The sequence below is a fragment of the Pseudopipra pipra genome, chromosome 1 (genome assembly GCF_036250125.1).
Source record: "Pseudopipra pipra isolate bDixPip1 chromosome 1, bDixPip1.hap1, whole genome shotgun sequence".
Lineage (NCBI taxonomy): Eukaryota > Metazoa > Chordata > Aves > Passeriformes > Pipridae > Pseudopipra > Pseudopipra pipra.
This window is the reverse complement of record NC_087549.1, coordinates 37,019,750-37,041,135: the sequence shown is the minus strand read 5'-3', so window position 1 is coordinate 37,041,135 and position 21,386 is coordinate 37,019,750. Positions and strand designations below refer to the sequence as shown.

The 21,386-nt window shown below is 36.5% G+C and overlaps 1 protein-coding gene across 14 annotated transcripts in view; it reads right to left on the bottom strand.

Moving 5' to 3' along the window:
• ASPH (aspartate beta-hydroxylase) overlaps positions 1-21,386 on the bottom strand; it is a 111,359-nt gene that overhangs the window by 32,035 nt on the left and 57,938 nt on the right. For all 14 annotated transcript variants that reach the window (XM_064652048.1, XM_064652058.1, XM_064652080.1 and 11 more), the window contains 5 exons: positions 18,126-18,167; positions 7,401-7,486; positions 5,248-5,334; positions 3,126-3,276; positions 1,933-2,069 (listed from right to left, as the gene is read on the bottom strand). In XM_064652048.1, the coding sequence (XP_064508118.1) occupies positions 1,933-2,069; positions 3,126-3,276; positions 5,248-5,334; positions 7,401-7,486; positions 18,126-18,167 (503 nt within the window). The remainder of the gene's footprint in view (positions 1-1,932; positions 2,070-3,125; positions 3,277-5,247; positions 5,335-7,400; positions 7,487-18,125; positions 18,168-21,386) is intronic.

Genomic DNA, 21,386 nt, shown 5'->3' with positions numbered 1-21,386 from the left:
GTCACAGTACAGAAGTTTCCCACGTTTTTCAAAAATCATGGGAAGAGCAAGATGTCTCATGGAGGCCCCCAGAACCACTACTCACAGTTTGCCTGTCTCTCTACTGACTGAGCAGAGAATCTGAGCACCTACGGCAGGAAAGCCATATGCCCATCACTTTCTAAATATGCATTGCAACAGCTGAGTGAAGTACCCCAGAGCAGACCAGGTAGCCCCTAACAAATTTGCCCAAAATCATGTAGTAAGCCTTCAGTAGAACCAAGAATGAAAGCAGGTACACAAGCTTCTCCCTGTTTTTTTGGTTCTGTATTATTTCTTAAAATCCTTAGTGTAAATGTATCCTGAGTTACAACAACAAATTTATATTAATGTGTTGGAATTCAGTATAAGGAACACCCAGAATATGGACAAAACCATATGATTTAGAAAAATAAAATTATTTGCTGTTCTTTTACAAGAGCAGAACACCACTATGAGCTATTCTATTTCAGTGGTTAGTGAACTGCAAAACAGAGTAGTTACACTGGATAAGGTCCATAGAAGAATGGAAAACAATATATTAAAAGCATACCAGTTCTTATTTTGCATATCTGTTCTTAATCAGAGCACTATACATCTCTTCTGAAATATATAAAACTCAATATTAAAGTAATTACATAGCAAACTCATTACCTTCTTCCATGTATAAAAATTCCTGTGATTATTGATATCAAGAAATTCTAACAGTTGTTTGCAGCAAAACACTGAATAACTGCAAAGGAAAATCTTGCCCAAAAGGAATATGTCTTTATTTTCTCAAGTTCCTTGCAGCTTGAGTAGCAGGTTTGGTTAATAAATTCTATCTTTAAAAACTGATATTTCCAATCCTCTGAGAAACTTTGACAGCAAGACAAAAATTATCGAACAGCCATGCTTTATGGAGGGACCTACAAAATAGCGAAAGTAGCAAAGCAAACATTATTCTGGCAACATCTGAGACTACCAGAGGAGCTCGAGGAAAAAAAATGGTATTACTAGCTTTTGACTCCTGCTTCCAACCACGTGGTTGAACGTCATCCTTCTCTCTGAGAAACTACCAGAGACAAGAATCCCCTCGGACTCCCAGATGTGGGGGATGGACAACTGGGCCTTTATTCTCAGGAGGTGGTACTAACTATGCTGACTCCTCTCCAGCCTACATAACCAGCTTGTAGTAAACAAGCCCTGCAATAAGTGTGCCAACACCAACAAGACTCTCTGGTCAGGCGCAGACAGCATGTGCTCTACCAGTGATGTCAGACTCCACATCTGTCAGAGAGTTTCCAGATGTTAACAGGGCTTCTAGATCACAGGAGCAGAGTGGCCCTTCCTGGCAGTGAAGTTTCCCCAGCCAAATAACCATAAGTATAAGGCAAGAATATAAATCCACTGAATCGTCCACACTACAAACATTGTGAAAGAAAAACAGAATTTAAGCAGCCTACAAAAATATGATAAAGCAAAGGTTAAATAGCTGTGTGAGTACTGAAATACTCGATTGCATGGTTAGAGATGCTGTTCCTGTAAAGAGACTGGCTTCTGCTTTCCTTGTCTTGCAGATTGGATATTTTTTTTGTACTATGCATTACATATTACACATTACATACAACACACCTACATGTGTTGTCAATATATTCCAAACCTGGCTACCAGAAAGCGTAAGATTTCAAATATTATTAAGCACATGAAACAAATCTGCATTTCTCTGTCAATGAGGAAAAGCTTAGCATAAGAGTACCAGGAAATCTGAATTAAAATTAGAAGATAATTGCACTAGAAAAAAAATTGTATCCATGTTAACCCTTCAAAATTTCACATGTGAAATGTTTAACAACTAAAAAAGTTAAAATCAATCAATCTTTAGAATGAAGATATGAATGCAAATATTTATACTTTACTGGAATGGAAACTCACCTCTTCATATACTTTCTTAGCATTGCTGTTATCTCCTATCAAGAGGTAACCAACGCCAAGGTCATTCTTGAATGAAGTATCACTGGGAAACAGCTGAACTAATTTCTGTAGAGTAACCAGGGAACCCCTCATGCGACCTGATTTGATTGAACAAGACTTAATTACAACTGCAGATATGAGTAACAGTAGCAAGACATTTACACAACATCTAAGAAAACACAAATCAGAGCCAAGTGCTCCGCTTTCACTAATGATCAAGAAGGAGAAGCTGAAAAAGCTTGTGCAGGTAGAAGCACATTCAGCTGCTTGGTTGTCACTGAGGTGTAGCAATACCAGGAATATTTCAGGGAATCATTGCAAGTACCTATCATGCAGTGTTATGGTAGCCTCTTGTGGAGAACCCTTTACAGTGCAGCAGTAACATTATTTAAGCCTTGGTTGCTTTATTGTAAACAGATATCAAAGCACTCAACAAAATTAAGTAAACATATAATAATAAACTTAATCTTAATTAAGAAATTAAATGCACTTCTAGCATTAAATAATAGTTCTACTCTATTTCCATTATTTATCATGGAAATTTATCATGCTTTATGTGCTTAAAATTAACTATGTTCCTCAGCTTCCTAGATGAGGTCTTGCAAAGGAACAGCAAGAACAAAATAAGTTGATATCAAAAATCCAACCCATGGGAACAGAACCCTTTTCTGCAAAGTTGATTGTTCCTCATATTCTAATCAGCACTCCTCATACATCACAGAACTGAGATCTAAACCTACAGTCTAAACCGATTTTATCCCCAAGTTCAATTTCATTCTTCTCTGTTTACTGAAAGTTTATTCTGAATATGTTTACTCTGCTTATGCCATTAATTTCCTCTTGATTTTCTTCAGCTTCAGTAGAAAAAGAAGACTTTCTTCTTTTTTTGTTAATAAAAATTTTTGACCACCTCTCATCATATCTTCTCGTAGCATCTACTGCAGCTTTCTACAGGCACTGTTATCATACAGGCAAATTATAGACACTAGTTCCCTAGAAAAATTTTAAATAATTTTTTTTCATTAGCATTTAAGACATTAGAAGGACAAGTCCTACCAAAAATTCAATAGAATTGGCATTTTAAGTCCTTAGTAACCTCTTGAAAGTCTTGTTAACATAACTTCCATAATTTTTACACCGCCCTCAAAACTTACCAAGGAATTGCTGCCTGTCTGCTTCTCGTTTCAAGCTCAGCTTTATCAGATCTGAAGGGACATTTGGCAGACTAACCACCTCATCATAGGTGTTGATAGCTTGTTGCAGCATCTCATTGCTTCTCATTTTCTCAGCTAAGTCATCTTCAGACTAGAAAGAATCACAAAACCATAATTAGAACACATAATAATCCGTTAGTCTTAAAAATAACCGGGGAGACACATTAGAATAACCATTAGTTCTTGTTACCTAAAAACTGTTTGAAAGCAGAATTACGAGAAAACTTGCACCTAAAACATACATTAACACAGATTTTTGATTAATATTTGTGGAATTCATAATTTCCACTTTCAAAGATAAATGAGGCAATCTGTTTAATAATACAGAAGAAATGCTAAGTTTTGCCTATGGAGTATTTGTATAAGAAGCCTCACTCTGGCAGCAAAGCACAGATCAAAACACACCAACAAACATTTTTTCATGTATTCTGACAAATTTATTTACACTCTGTCTTAGAAAATGAATTAGGACTTGCCTTTCCTCTAGCACATATTGATAGAATATCTACCTTACAACTCTTTCAAAACTTAAACAGGCTCATCAAATTCAGAAGCAGATCAAAGGATATATGAGCTCTCTACAGTGAAATTACAGCTTCAGTGAACCCAACAGAATCTATGACTGATTTCACCTGTGGTAAGGCATTTTCATAATCTGCTTCAACAGCTGAAAAAGTAAGATTATGTCTCAAATGTAGAATTTTTAAAGGCTTACTTTAAATTGTTTATATAAATGCATGTATTTTCATGTGTTTAATGCATTCTTCCCAAATACATCTATATTTATTGGCTTTGTTTAATGCATTCTTCCCAAATACATCTATATTTATTGGCTTATGTCCTTTCTTAAGTCAAATTGCAGAGCATGGCAAGCACTACAGGTGCAGAAGATCTTGTTAGTCTATTTAAATTCACATATGTAGCAATAGCAAAAGAAACTGCTTCAACTGTGTTTTCTGCATATGCTGTAGCAAGTACCTGAAATCTCTTTGCACTTCTGTCCTTTAATTTTTTTTCCTTGAGTTGCTTTGAAATTGAATATGTGAAACACCAAACAATATGGTTACTCAGCCAAACAGTTCATCAGGCAGCTTTCAGACACCTTCAGAAATCAGTTTTAAACAATAATTATTTTTTCTGATGTACATTCACTAGGAAATTTGACTTTCCTTTTTTCAAAGACAAAGATTTGCTTTGCTGTGCATCAAGTGCTTGTGTGACAGTATTTTGGATATTTAGCATGACTATTATTAACCAACTGAAAACTGGTTGACACCAATTCAAGTGCCTCATTAATTGTCTAACAGCACAATTCCTTCCTACAGCAAGGGCTTCACTTTGTTCATCTTGACTAACATGAGTTCAAGGAGTCATATTTTACTCCTAGTAGGAGTAAAAAATAGGATTATCTTACTACTTATGAAAATTCAAAGTTTATTCTCTTCTGAGACATCCCAACACAGTTCAAAAGTACTATGAATGCAGAGTTTATTTTATGATGCATTCTGGTAGGTTTTTTTTTTTAAGGGGAACACGTGAAACACAACTCTCTTCACAAAAAAAAAAAGCTAATTAAGCCTCCTTGCCTAAGAATTTGTGTTCTTTATCCTTTAACACTCTCTACATAAAAACTCCAAATCCTCTTCCCTATTCCCATTAAGCAAAAAGCAGCATTTATCCCAGAGCTGACTGACGTGTTGATTTAACAGTTACAGCAAACAGCATGTAACAGCTAAGTTCTGCCTGTTGTTCCTGCACTGGGCCATTAGTTGGGATTTATCTCTTACCATTCACCTGACAGTTCTTATGAGATCTACAGGGCACATCTTATTTTTGTGTTATTTACAATACTTTCCACTAGACTAAAGTTACACAAAAGCTGCCAACGCAATTGGGGAAGGATAATGAACTGAAAGAGATACAATATGACAGATTGCATAGAAAACCTCCATAAATTTACAAATTAATTCTGACTGGGGTTTATAACCCTATTGGTAAAAAAATGTTTATTTTAGCTTTTTTAACATTTATTGTTTTTTGTTTGTTTTTTATTTTTAAGTACCTGTGCTTTCCCATATCTTGCTCGAGGACTTTGTGGATATCGATTCACTAGTGCTTCAAAGGCCCTTAGAGCTTCTTCAACTTTTCCCTGGAAAGTAGAGATATTTATCAGCAATTCTATCTAATAAAAATGCTGGAGAATGAAGGACCTAATAAGACATTAGTTACCACAGTTAAAAAACAAACATAAAATAAGCAATGCAGTCTGAATCACAGTTTTCACTCATACTTTCGTTAGGATTGCCTTCTTATTTTAGAGAAATTTATTGTCATTATTTATGAAACAATATTACCTAATTTCCAGGGTTAAAATTAAAAGTTTTTTTATTTTACTCACTTTCCCTTTGTTGAGTGGACAAAATGCTGAGATGACAATAACCTGTCTACATAAAAAAGTAAAGATTCTACTGCTAATAACGAAGTCCAAAATGAATATAACAGAGAATAGGAAGAAAACTCTAGGCATACGTGGAAATTTTCTCTCCACACACCTGTCTTGATGAACAATATTGTAACAACAGATCTTCCAGGGGAAACATCGTAGACTCATCCATAGTATATGCCTGTTTCCTCCAAATCTTTTGCTTAACAATGTCCCCCAGGAGACCTCACACGTGCTCTGTGTCCCTTCCCTGTCTCACATAAAGTCCAAACGTAACTATGGTATTCTCATGATGGATGTTGACCAGCAAGTATGGATGGAAGTCAAGAAGAACCAGCCACACTGCTAAACAGGTGCTAAGCACTGCTTGGCAATATTTGGCAACAGACCTTGCTGCAGCTTCCAGCTCTTACAGCTTTACATATATGAGTGGGCTATTACACACAACTGCCTTGCTATCTTCAAATATTACACGTCTGATTTATTACTAAATTTATCCTGATTCCTACATGACACGCATGACTATCTGTAACTTACCAAGAGACACAGGCATGAAAAGAGAGTCAGCAACCTGACCCTATAGGCTCAGCAAAAATTTCTGCTACGCCTTTCTCTGATTAACCAATTGCTTAAGTAACAGGAAGTATGAAAATTCCTTTTGGTTTTATATTCTAACATGTAAAGAAGGCTTCTAGTGATGAAAAGCAGTGGCAGCATGAGGTCAGTACTCTCTAACAGCCCTCCAGTCCAATCACAGACCTACCAGAACTCTAGGGCTGCATAGATGGCAGTATAAAGTCAAAATGGCATAGTATACTGAAAATCAAGAAAAATCCTTCATCTGCAGTGACTAAAATAGTCTTTATTGTACTGTACTGAAAATAGTATTTCTCTTTGCTCATCCATCTCAAAGCCAGGGTACAACAGGGCACAACAAAAATCTACACTAGGACTGTCAGTGAGGCATATCAGAGTTTTTACAAGATTTACATCCTAAAGACTTAAGGCATCTCATCTCTAACAGCCACAGTCTTGCTTCGCTATCTCATCTCGCTTCTGGAAAAGGGATCTTGCATCTTTGCAAAGGTATTATTTTCTGAAATACTCAAATAAAAGAACAAAATTGGAACCTATAAAGGGTTCCGAAGAGCCTGCTTTCTGCTGTTTTTTTTTTTGTTTGTTTGCTTTCCACAGTCAAGTTATTAAATTCAGAACTACCTGAACTGACTGACTGATGTTAGAAGTCTTGCTGCCACTGGTGAGAAGCAGGAACATCTACTTTGTCCTCTAAGCAACTGTACGGCAGCAGAGACACACACAGGACACACACAGAATCCCAACAGAAACAACACCTACTTCAAAGATCTGTACCTAACACTCCCAGGGCATATGAACACTTACTGAGAGATCCATATTAATATGCACATATTAAGTTCTCTGTTAAGAGTTGACTTCAGAATTCAAATGGGCAACAGTGATAGGACAGAACTAACCCTGTTCCATGTGATCAATTTAAGCAGAAATTTAATGGTTAAGCTAAATATTTTCAAGGTCAACAGTGAGCAAATATACATGAACAGACATACACTTATGACTTTAAAATTTAAATGAAATATCCAGCAGAAGTTAAATTTGAAGGACAAATACACACTGAATATTTAATTTTAAAAAGTTAATGTCACAAAAAATAATCTAAAAGGCATTCTCCCTTTTTCTAAGTTTTTATCATTTTTGTCCATTGCTACAGTCCTGAGTAAAACATTCAAACTTACTTTTTTACGTAGTTTTTCTGCAGCATCTAGTTCAGCTTTAATGGTCTTATCAAACTTGTTTAAGAGCTTTGGCTTCTTCTTTTTAGCTAGAAGATTTAAAAAACACACAGTTCATTACTTCTTTTGCATTTTACAGCAATTGTCAGGAGTAACACTTAACTAGGGTATATGCTGGTAAAGTGCAAGATTTCCAAGTAAGGCAGTTTCAAATTACACTGAAAAGAAACTGATTTCTTACTTATTACAATCAAAAATTCCTATATGGAAAAGTAAACTTCAGTCATTCAAATTGAATGACTTGGCAGTCAAGTTTTAGATAAAGAATCTTTCATCACATAACAGTCAAGGATTTTTTTTTTTTCCAAATGGTTCAGTTGATGTGGAAGAACAATGAGAACTGTTATTTTCCCACATTTATATGGTATTATGAAAAACATGATTAGCAGGACATATTGTGACTATATCGGTCTACTTCTTTGCCTAGAGCAATTAGTGAGGCTGCATCTGAAATGCTGTGTCCAGTTCTGGGCTCCTTAGTACAAGAGAGATGTGGAGCTCCCGGAGCAGGCCCAGCGGAGGGCAACAAAGATGATTAAGGGACTGGAGCATCTCTCTTACAAGGAAAGGCTGAGGGACCTGAGCCTGTTCAGCCTTCAGAAGAGACGACTGAGAGGGGATCTCATCAATCAATGTCTATAAGTATCTGAAGGGAGGGTGCAAAGAAGGATGGAGTCAGGCTCTTCTCAGAGGTGCCTAACAACAGGATAAGAGGCAAATGGCAAAAAGGGTGCACAGGAAGTTCCACCTCAACATGAGGAAGAACTTCTTTACTGTGTGAGCGACCGTGCACTGGAACAGGCTGCCCAGAGAGGCTGTAGAGTGTCCCTCACTGGAGATATTCAAGAACCATCTGGATACAAATCTGTGCAAAGCGCTCTAGGATGACCCTGCTTGAGCAGGGAGGCTGGACCAGATGATCCAGTGTGGTCCCTTCCAACCTTACCCATTCTGTCATTCTGTGATTAGAAGAGTTCATAGAAATCATAGTTACTCAGTAGAGGGGAGTTCTTGTTGAACTCAAGTTCAACACTGAAATGTCAGACCAAGACCTCTAAGTGATCAAGTTTCTACAGCTTAATAAGCTATCAGATAGAAGCAGAGCAGCAGCAGCATGTAGCAAACCAGCCTTGAAGTAAATTGTGTAAACTGCATTTAAAGTAAATGGAAGTAAATGGTGTCAATTTAAACAGCTATTTACTTCATAGCACTTCACTCTTAAACAATGTCTATTTGGTTGCATTAAGTGTACTTAATGCAATACTTAAACTACTCTTAACTAGTTGTTAAAAAATGCAAATATGTTACTGAAAGGATATGGCAGCAGGTAACTGCTTTTCTCCACATTTGCTACAACTCAACTTTGATTTTGCATTTCATTAGGAAAAAAGGACTCCAACTTTTCTGACACAGGTAGGGGAAATATGTATTGGTTGATACCAGTAACTACTAGTTATACATACATGCAATCAGTAGCACATGTTTTTGCTTTAATGAGGGATTACTGTTTTTCCCCCTCTATGGAGAATAAGTCATTAATACCATGAAATTATTTCTTTCTTTGTATATGTTTAAACAGGGAATGTTGTAACTGGTACACATAAAGCTAAACCCAAACATCCTACAGTTTAACATCACAAGACTGCTGCAATGCTACAGTAAGTATTTTGGATAACAAGTCATTGTAACTAGCTATGTTTTATTCTGCTTCCCTAGTCCTAAAATGCATTGTTCAGGAATTACAAGAGCCATCACATACTACTGGAAGCTGTGCTTGTGATTCCTTAAATGATACTGTCTCTGAGACTCTGATCCTACATACAGTCTTAGGCTGACAAATCATGTCATCTATGTTAAACCTCAGAAAAGACCAATGCCTTAGTTCATGCTAAACCAATACTAAATCCATCCAATCATGAGAGGATCTCCTAAGTCTGAGCTGCTTCTGTATGGGATGAAAAATAAAACATTCTTGACTACTTTTGGGCTTTTTGGTGTGAAACTTTCACTGTCATATTCAATGTCGAACTCGGACAGCTCTGTGCAGAGAGAGTTTTTCTTATACTACCTTTTTAAACCCTTCTGCAGCACTGGTGTGTATGCACAGTTGAATAGATGCTATTGTTTTTCAGAGGCAGGAGGGAAACAGAATTCAAGCTATCCTACCAAATTCCATTTACTTATTCACAAAGGTCGTATGAAGCTTTAAATCTAAAAATGTATTAATATTTACAAAGGAAAGGTACTAAAGCAGCAGTGCATTAGGATTATTATATCCCTGTTGATCCTTCTCATAATAGAAGGCACCGTAATCTTTCATTGCATTATATACCAAGAAGTTAAGAAGAAAAAAACATCAAAACTATCCGACATATAGGAGTTTACAATTTTTTTCAGGATAAACCACCACATAACATACTTTAAGATATTGGTTTCGCTCCCCTAAACACTTCAGGTTTCATTGTAACCCATGACTTGAAATCAAGCATTTATACTGAAGCACACAACAATGCATTTAGGGAATGTAGTTATCATGGAACTAAACTGACCAAAGAGGAGCTTTGTTTTGTGTTTTTTTCATTATACACACGTTTTTAATGTCGGTTGTTCCTTCCCCAAGGAAGGAAGGAAGTCGGAAAGCAATACTTTCCTATCTGTGGCCTATTCCAGTCTTGCTCTGTCTTACTTTAATATTATCCATTTAATAGGAAAGGAATGTCTTTACCGCATTTTCATGCAGTTAATGATGATAAGGATTAAGGAGCACAGCACTGGCTCTCTTCCAAGTGTTCACACCCTTCGAATCCAGTAAAACTCACAGAACCAGCTCCTATCACAAAAGCAAGGATCCCTCCACCCCAAACCTTCAGTGCACAGTGACTAACAGGTATGGTCAGAAGTTTCTTACACAACATCACTGAGAAGAATAATTCATAACATGCAGAAGGCTTGTTGGGTTTTGTCTTTGTTTTGTTTTCTTTTTTCTTTTCTAAAAATATGCCAACTCAGTTTTCCAAGCAACCATTGCTATTTCTAAAGCCTAGCTTTCTCAACAGCAGGTGTGGATGAACCCAGAAACATCAGCCCAAGGAACCAATGAAAGCAAATGACGCTAAGGACTTTTTAGGTTCATTGAGCTCTCAGCTGCCATGTGAAACTGTCCTTTGTTGTGAGCAAACTGAGGCATGTCAGTTCCTCTGAGTACATGATCTGAGAACCTTCCAGCTGGACATCACCACCAAACACCTGGTTTCATTTCTGTTCTCTAAACAGGAGGCTGTACATAGATACGAGAAATAACGTAAACCCCAACTAAAATGTCAATTCGCAGTTCTTATGGCATGAATGAAAATCTTTATCTAAGGCTGGCGAGTTATACATGAACTGTGTATTCAGTAAGACAGGACAGCTATTTGTCAGCTTTTTAGCTTTCAGCATTCATGGAAAGACAGAGTCACTTGGTCCTTCCCAAACTCAGTAAGCATGACAACAGCAAGGTTCCTTTGAGGCAAAGGAAAGCAGCTTTCCCACGCACAAAGAAACTCTTACTGCCTGTGGGACGCTGTTTCTGCTGTTCATTTGAATTTACAAGGAGATGAGAAATAGCTCATGAAGAAAGAGTAAATTAAAATCTTAAAAGTCTGTGGCACAAAGATGCAATATCTTTCCCTTCATATCCAACTCGGGTGATGTGTTGGAAGAACCTTTTTGTCACCCTCCATTACAAAGAAGTATTATCTGACTATTTTCAGTACAATTATATATCATCTCTAGATCAGCGGGAGATCAATATAAAAAGCTGGAAAGGAGCTGTTAACATAAATATTATTCATCTGCTAGGCACCAATATAACACAGTAAACATTATATAACGAGCAATCATTTTCATCTCCCATTCTACTCCTATGTTAAAGGATTCACTAGGGAGCTTTCAGTGTAACCATTAAGCATTCCTCTATATTAACCAGATAGCCTGCTATCTCCCTGCAGGGGTATTTTAATAAATTATCCATTTCCTCCTTCTAGTGTAATAATCTTTTAGCAGATGTGACCCAACATATTAAATTCAACATTACAAAGTTAACTCATCTGTTTTCAGAGGAAAAAAACATGTCATTTTTCTTCAATGGCAGATTTCACCATGTCACTGAGGTTGTGCATAATCACACAACTGCTAGGATGGTTTGTTGTCCAAATCAGGTTGAGTATTAAAACGGTAATAATTTTTTTATGTATCATATTATGGTATTTCAAGAATACTGAGGACTTTCAGTAATAGCCTTGGATGTAAGGATAGGCTTTGTATCTAGGACTGCTGTCTTAGTATTCCTTAAGACTCCTTCAGAGAAAAGGGCTTCCACTGTCAAAGTAGCAAGCTAGGAAATATTCCTATAAGAAGCTCTATGCTAGTTCTTGTGTTGGAGAACAAACAATTACCACTGATGATAGGCAATCTCATATCTCCCTTATTAAGATAAAGAAGAAAATAAAAAGAAACAAAAAAAAATAGAAGGAAAATCTTTTGGAGGTGATAATGTATTACATTAAATGTGCAATAAACTTAATAGCCTGCCATGTCATCCAATACGAGACGACGAAATAGCTACTTTATATACCTGTTCTGGCATATGAAAACTAAAATACCAGGCATATTTTGGTTTTATGTTGAAAAACACTTTGACATCACCAAAAGCAGTGACAACCTTTTTTTTCTACAAAGGACACAGAACTTCCTTTTGAATAATATTGAATGCACTGCTAGATACTCCTCAGACCACAAGAGCACTACATAAAAATTAAAGGAAAAGTAACCAAATGATTAAACACGATTGAATTACTTACTTTTGAAGAATGGTTTAGAAATATTTTGTCCTTCATTGCTGGGGTGGGGAAGAGAGCAACATTTACATCTGAATAAGTAAGAACAAAGAAGACTAAAAAGGCAGTAGTAAAGAGTTTGCCAGTGGAAGAGAGGTACATACTGCTCTGTAAAAAATAGCTATAGAGATGAAAAGAATAAATTATTTTCTGTATCATCATAGTCAGGATAAGGAATAGAAGGCTTAAAATTGCAACAGCAGGAAATTTGGCTTGAACATCTGGAACTACTATCTCCGAGCAAGCACAGTGGAACAGGTTGCTAAGGGTAGTTGTGTAATCCTAATTACTGAAAAATTGTAAGAACAAGATGTATAAGCATCTGCCAGGAACAATGCACACAGCTGATAAGGCCTTCAGTCAACCAAATAGGCAAAGTAAACTTTAGGGTCCCACCTAGTCTTATGTTCTACAATTTCTGTAATTACTTCTATATGTCAATGCACTGTAGTGACAATACTATATTTACACAGGTAACTTCCATTCTCTCATTCAATAATCAGAGAAATCCCCACAGAAGCTTGCTGTGCCAGTCACCACAGTGACCAAAATTTCTCCGAGCCCTACACCAGCAAACTGAAGTTCAAAAACTTTTCCCAATGCAAAACTTCATCTCAGTGCTACAATATCAGAAAAGCCATAAGTGATTAAAAACAGTGTTGTGACAGAAAGCAATCTCAATTACCACTGCTGTTATTAGCTTTTTCTGTAAAAAACTCAAGCTAATAACATTTAAAAAATCAAGTTCTGTGTGTCTTCATTTGAAGCAGATCTATCTTTTTATCTTAAGGAACAGTCCAGACAAACAGCATTAAAAAAAAAAAACCACTTGCAAACTCTATGTTGATTTATTCACAGAATTATATTTCCTGCTACTTGACAGCTTTTAATGTGAGAAGTTGCCTGAAGAAATAACAATAAAGGAATTAAAACTAGGATTGCTAGACAAATGCCCTCAAATGATCAAATGTCTGTACAGTCCTGTATAACTGAGCAGAACACAAGCTTTGAAATTGGTATAAAATCCCAAGTAGCCAATTATGTTAATGCAGAAAGTGCATCCGAACCAATTACATGAAGCAACAAGAAAAAAAAAATGATAACTTGCACATAGCAAAAAAATTGATTACATATCACCCTAAGTCCAAAGCAATACAGAAAAAACTCAAAGAAATAACACAAATAACTACTAATAATACTTCTATAATGGAGTAAATGAATTTTCTCTAGCCTTCAGAGAAGGGGGAAAGGGTGTATGTGTGAGATCTCTCCATTTCACATTTTCATCTGAAATATAACACAATCATCCAGGCTAAGGAAAACCTCATTCTCCTAAAAGAGAAAACACTGATGACCTGCCTGATTAGACATCAGCCTGATTTCTCAAAAGAGTAAATATCATTGGCCAGAAATAGACAAAAACATTGAATACTATCATAATTCTTTCATGATTTTTTTATCCTAAAGAGACATCATGCACTTGGTATTTTAATAGATAGCAAGTTACTTTTAAGTGGGTCAAGATATTTTCTAAACTATTCTTTTTCCTGAAAAGATCACTTAAAAGATGGGGTAGGTTTAGCACAACACATAGCATGAACTGCTCTGTCCTTGCTGACATACTCTGAGCCTCTGATCAAAGAATACACGTACGGTTTTGTTCCTGAGCAAAGTAAGTGGGAGATAATATCATGCTGCTATTAAAAATCCCAGAACAATTAGTGATTATCTCTAAAAACTAGTATGCACTTTCATACAGGTAACATAAATCTTCTCTCACTCCTGTGCCTTGTAAAAGTTGGGAGCAGACATTCTACAGTTCTGTGATTTTATTCTGACACAACAGCCATGCTGTGTTGAGAAGAAGGACACTGCAAACAGTGAGCTTGTTAGCTGCTGTCCAGAAAGACTTCTCAACTGGAACTAGCTCAGGCATTTTTTCACTCATTTTTGCTGCCCTTTTCTCCTCCTCTCTCTTTTGCTCTGAGTACTAATTATTCCTTTTCCTAAGCCCTCTGCTCCCTTTCTTATGTTCAGAGCCTAGTAAAAGTGGTGAGGTGGGAGGGCAGGCTTACCACCTGCACTGGAGCTGACACTTTGAACCTGTTCTGTTCACTGATAGCAATGACTGACAGTCTGGATGGTCTAACTTGGAGTTTTGGGAGGAAGATTGCCTTCCACATAGCATAGACAGTCTTGTTTTAATGTTTGGAAACTAATGCTGTAGGATTTATAGTTAACTGAGAGGGGTAGTAGCCTGCTCTGTGATTATGAGAGTACATATTAGATATTAGTATAAGTATTTCTTGTTAAAAATGTCTTCTAATGAAATTTCTAGTTCCTCGGAAATGGCAAGGCAATATCGTTACAAACTGTCTGTGGACTTGGAGAGAAAACATGAGGATAGAAAGATACTACTCCGTATCTAACAAAACACCTCATGAGAGTGCTTTGGTTCTTGTAATTAGATTTTTTTATTTACTCATTAATTTGTTCATATTGTCATTATCATATTAAGGGAGCATTCCTAGTGGCTTCCTCAATCTTACATCTGCTACTACTGGCATGTAAAACAGGCAGGAGTTAGGACTCTGGCTTTTAGTTAACTCCTTCATAAGGCATAAGGATTCAAAATAAAGCCTGGTCTTTACAGCCACCTTGAGGACACACGGTACCCCAGGTTTTTAAATTGAAAAGTACACTGGAACAATCCTACTGCATTGACTATATGTTGTGTTTAGTGCTGCCAGGTAGGTTGCAGGTGTCCCTGCTCATTGCAAGGGTTGGTCTAGATGGCCTTTAAAGGTCCCCTTCAATCCAAACTATTCTATAATTCTATGATTTAAGTCTTAACTACAGTTTTAATACGAGCTATAACTATTTATCTGCAGAGGTTATAACTCTATAGTTATGTCTTCTCATGTTATGCCATCTCTAAAAGCTAATCTGAATTAAAAACCTCCTCATGTGATGCAATCTCAGTCACTCCCAGCAAAGGCTCCTCCTGTCAGTTCTCCATCTTAAACTGTCAAAAACTAAGGAAGAAATTTCCAGGGGGGTCACAGGCTTTGTTTCCTAAACACCCTCCTATTCCTGCTGTGATACAAATTCAGTAATAATGCTCTTGGCAACTTGTGGATGGCAACTTCTGAGTGTGGGACAATAACAAGTAGATACCAATGATCATGGTCTGTAGCTGTTTTCCAAGTAATTTCGTGACCTTCTCTTCTACTAATTCCCCTCACCACTCCACCCCCAACACTCCAACCTTCCTGATCCAAGTTTCAAAGTTTTAGTTATAGGTTGAAAAACATACACATATATATATTAGCAGACCAATTACTTTTACCTGGAATTCAAAATTTGCTCAAGTAATTGTCCTCCCTCCTCATACTAGTCCCATATCATTACCCAAATTGGTTTTGGAAATTGTGCTGCCTCTCAGTGGGCACTTGAATGAGAATTTGATGATGATGAAAAACTCCTGTCATTGTCCTGTTGTTTGGGAAGCTCATTATGTGAGATACAGAGTGTAAGTGATCCACTTGTTTTATGGGTTTCCATAAAGATAACTTAGAAGGTATAAAACCAAGTAACTGCATCTCAACAATTTAAAGCCAGGAGCACTACAATAATTAAAGGACCTTTCTAAACTGTACTGGTAGAACAAGCAAAACACTATAATCAACTTATCTGGGGAAGTAATCAGACAATAAAAACTGAGGCATTTTAGGGACTAATAAAGCTTGAATCTAATGACTATAATAAATCTTTAGCTGCAGCTATTCCAGAACAATTTCCCTCGCAGTAAAAAGTATTCTACAGGGCTTTCTGTATGAAATTATTACTGGTTGGTTGGTTAGATGTCGATCGTAAGAAACAATTGAAGAACCATAATTTTATTTTTGGCATGTATTTCCATTATCCACCTCTCTCTTTCACCATTAAGTCCTTGGGCTTCTCAAAGGCTAGACTCAAGCTAGCCTTTACACAGGCTACTATTTTTACGTATAGTGGATGGTTATTGTATGTCATTTCATTATATTGTTCTAATAGTTCCATAAAACTAGTACATAATGGTAGGGTTTTCTACTATCAAGTATGTACACCTAGTACAGTAAAGTATTTCCTGCTAAATCTATCCTGTTAAAAACAGAAATGTTGACGCAATTGCCTTGCTTTCCAAGTTGACGCAATTGCCTTGCTTTCCAAGTTTTTTTACTTTTTATATGTAATGCTACCATGTGACATATAATACTTAAATGTTTAAAGTTTGCCAGTCCTAGAAACTTACACTTAAAATACTAATATACAAAACCAAGACACCTTACCAGAAGATCATAAAATTATTATTCCTAAGTACTCAAATATAAAATAACTGCCACATAGAAAATGAAAATAGGAATGAAAAAGGAGCAGTAAAGAAAAAATTAGGAAAGACAAAGAGCCAACGAATCCCTTGGCACAGGCCCTGAGGTTTCTGTGCATTGTCAGATACAAACCATGACCCCAGTGAAGGAGGATGTGCAAGCTTCATGCAGTGACAGGGAATGCACGAGGCCAGAACAAATGTCATTGTAGGGAGAACAGATTCACAGTGCTCTCTAGCAAAAACCTGACTTCCTTTTCCATTAATTCTGCCTCTGCATCTTCCTACCTAAACTAAGCTAGACAGAAACCCTTATTTGGTAAACACGGAGTTGACAAGGACTGATTTTAATGTCACCTGTCTCTCCAGCCTTAGCACAGTTGGCAGTGCTGAAGCCAGCTCCCGGGGCCAGGCAGCCCAGGTTGACTCTTGCCCACAGATGCAGGAGGAGCTTGGTGAAACTATGATCTACAGAATCCTAAACTGGGACAACACACATTTTACTCTTGAAACAGTAGGAGTTGTCACAACCACCCCATGACCCAGTGCAACACTATAGGCTTGGAGAAGAGTGGCTGGAAAGATGCCCATTGGAAAAGCACCTGGGGGTACTAGCTAACAGCCGGGTGAACATGAGCCAGCAGCGTGTCCAGTCAGACAAGAAGGCCTATGGCATCCTGGCTTGGATCAGAACTGGTGTGTCCAGCAGGATTAGAGCAGTGTTTCCCCCCTGTTCTCAGCACTGATGGGGCTGCATCTGAATCCTGTGCTCAGCTTTGGGCCACTACAAGAAAGATATTGAGGTCTGGAGTGTGTCCAGAGAAGAGCAACAAAGATGGGTCAGGAGTGCAAGTCTTATAAGGAAGCAGCTGAGGGAGTTGGGATTGCTTAGCCTGAAAAAAAGGAGGCTCTGGGAAGACCATAAAGATCTCTACAACTACCTGAAAGGAGGTTATAGTGAGATAGGGATCGGTCTCTTTTCCCCAGGTAACAAGTGACAGGACAAGAAGCAACAGCCTCAAGTTGCTCCAGGGGAGGTTTAGATTGGATAGGAGGAAAAATTCCTTCACTGAAAGGTTTGTCAGGCTGCCCTGGTAGTATTTAAAAGATATATTACTTGGGAACATGGTTCAGTGTTAGGTTACCAGTTGGACTCAATGATCTTAAAGGTCTTTTCCAACCTAAACAATTCTATTGTTCTATTTTGTGATCACGTAAGAGAGGAATACATTGATGCCAGCCTTGGAAACAACTGTGTGTTTACTTTCAAAAGCACATGCTCTCTGGATGTTTATCCAATTTTAGTTTATCTACATCAGATGTACAGCAACTAAGCACCACTACTATTTAACGTGGTTTAAATCAATCTTCCCAGAAAGCATGGTTTTAAATTTCAGAACAGACTGTTACTTTCAGACTTACCTTTTTCTGTTTTGTCTTGTTCGGTTTCTTTTTCACTTTTCCCTGGAATATTAAAAATATAATTTCATTGGAATAAATTTACGTTTATGATAAAAAAAGAGATACAAGAAAATTAAAACCTATACTCAAAACATAATTGAGCCAACAGGACTTCTTTGTTTCATTTTTATTTTTTAAAGAAACCATAGATAACTTTCTGAACTATATAGTTACCTTTAAGGTCTTTCCCTGCAGATTCTTCAAATATTACATTATCGCTTTGATCACAAAATATTTCCTAGAACTTCCTCTCTAGCTACTTAGTAGATTTTGGTGATACACATTCACAGTATTGCAAGAAAGAAAAGCTGTTAACTAATTAAAAACTACTGGGAACACTAGCTTAATACATACATTTGATCAAAATATGAAAAACAAAATCGATTGGGAACCAAACTCTCATTTTCAATTGGGCACTTGAAAGCTTTTGTTTTATTAAACTTTTAAAATAATTTAACAGCTGTTCTGTAAACATTTGTCTGCACAGGTAAATGTTAAGACAGTCGGTAGCAAAGACAGACTACATCCTGTACCCAAATCACGTATGTGTGTATCATGAAGGTAATAGATACATAAACATCTTTTTCCCTCCTCTAAACACTATTTGATCCTGCCTTACTCTATAACATATAGAGCATCTTGCTTCTCAATTACAACACTCTTATTCTGTTTCCAATTTTGTCCCAGTAAGCTTCCAATATTTCATCCTAATAAACTTAGAGAACACTAAACAGGGAGGTCAGTTGGCTTTTTAGTTAGTTATTTTCCTCTCTAATATATACTGTTTCATTTTGAGGTATATATATATATACATATATAAAAAAAATAATTTTCTTAAATTTCCAAGTCAGAGACACCTTGTCAGAATATTCAGTCTTCACTGTTTTTCAGACTGATTGCTCAGAAGCATTACAGTGTGAATAAAATACACCATTTAAAATGCTGGAAAACATTTCATTTTTTCATGGAGAAACTGGATTATGCACATACTTGAAATCAAATTATTTAACATTCTAATTTCACCCTTTACTACAGATTGACAAATTCTGCTACTGAGAGTATGGACACTACAACCACTACAACTCTGATTTACATTCAGCACAAGACAGAATGAGCATGAACTTGATTATGATATGGTAAATTAAATAAATATCGTCACGCTGAAAGTCATTCACCCCTTCAATTACATCATGAAATCTAGATTGTCAATTAAATAGAAAGAAATTACAAAAGATGTATAGAGTCAATTACATACTAAGGGATAATTATTACTATAAGAGTATATTAATGGAAGTGTTATGCAGTACTTCCTAAAACACTGACTTTTCTATTTTTTTGTGCATAACACACAATAAAGAAAATGGTTGTGTATATCTGTACATCATCAGAAACACTGCATTTTAAAAAGAGCAGTAATGCAGGTCCAGATAACAGTTTATATTTATAGCTTTTACACAGAACAGTTTATATACTCATATTTCTATTGTTTTAATCAGCTCGCATTACCATGATACAGCATGCTACTTAGCCATCCATTTTCCCTGTATCTTCTCCCTTATCAGCAACACCGATATTCTCACCTCACCTCACCTCTTCTCTCTACTTCATTCTCGGTCACTCAGTGACCTGCTTCCACACATCCTGGACATTCATGTTATTTCTGCAATTTCTCTGTCATCGCAGGAAGAATAAGGTATAACCTCATCACTCTAAAGCCTGCCTCCACCTCCTGTTTCTTGTCTGGCTTCACATTTCTTCACTACTGAGACTCATGCAACATACAACCTACAGTTCTCTATACCTATTTATGCACTAGAATCAGCTCTCCAAACTCTCTCTCGGACTTTTTTCAGTCTGGATTCTGCTAAATTAGCTGCCATTGATTTTACCAAAGCCTCTCCAATGATCTTTTAATACTCCAGCTTCTCCTTCTAGGTAGCTGCTTCTGAAATTCATCACAACTTGATCATGTTAGCTCTGAAGATCTTGTTTCTCTCAGCTCTCACCACACTTAACTAAGAATTCACTTCAGCAACATATTCAGCACATACTACTTTTTTCCCTCCACACTGATCCCTAGGATACTTCGATGGTGCAAAAGGTTTTAATTATGCTATTCTGATAAAGGCTTAAAAATGTGCCGTCTCAAAGACAGGGATATGATAATAAATTTTAAGACTATTTTGTCATCAACTAAAATCAATTGTAGCTCAAACAAACAAACAAACAAAATCTTAGCTCTTCAAACCCCTTTCATCTTTTGCTCAATTTCTCCATTTCCAGCAAAACAAACCTAGATCAAAATCACAGACAAAACAGCTTTAGCTAAGCTGTACAGGCTAGGACTGCTATCACTGTGTAACAAATGCACCAGGTATTCCCAAGAAGGTTTCTACGATGAAAAATAAATTTATTTTTCATACTACAATACATCTAAATGTTTGTGGCTGCATGTGACAATGACCCAAGTCACAATTAAAAATGTATTTCAGATGTTGCAGATTTTACATGAATCTCAATCAACACTATAAGTGTACAATACAATTTATTTACATACACATAACTTCTGAAACATGTAAAATTACAAATGATATTCAGTAAAAACATTAAATTTTTCAGTATCTTTCCTATATCAAATCTTAGCCATTTTCTTTATGCCTTAGACAGAAGTGCCATGATATGATATCTTTTCAATTACAGAGAATGTTAAAAAGTCACTTAAATTGTAGTAAATTGTCGGTATTAAAAAACAACTTTAGCATCCTACTCTTTGCTAATTGGTATTTCTTCCTTTGATTTCCAAAAAAAGCAACTGAATCCAAGATTTCATAGATTCACTGAAATATAATAAGAGGCAATGTAGTAATGTGAAAATATAAGGAAAATGTAATCTCTTGACATTTTCTTAGACTAACATTCAGAAACGTTGGATTACTAAAGCTATGGAGGTCTTTGAAAACTGAAAAGGTTGAAGGAATACTTTTGCTTTCAAACAGAGAACTGTGCAGACCTTACTAGGTTTCTAATCTAACTCTGGACCATAACCATAACATTCTGTATGAAAGGTAGATATCACACTTTCCCCGGACGTTTGTGTTTGTTAAAGAATGCTATCGCATCCATTTTAAGTTACAAACAGAAATTATGTATCATGGGAAAAATTCAGGCCAAACTGGTCATGGAATGTTAATGCTCCTAAAGGGCAAACAGAATGCAATTATA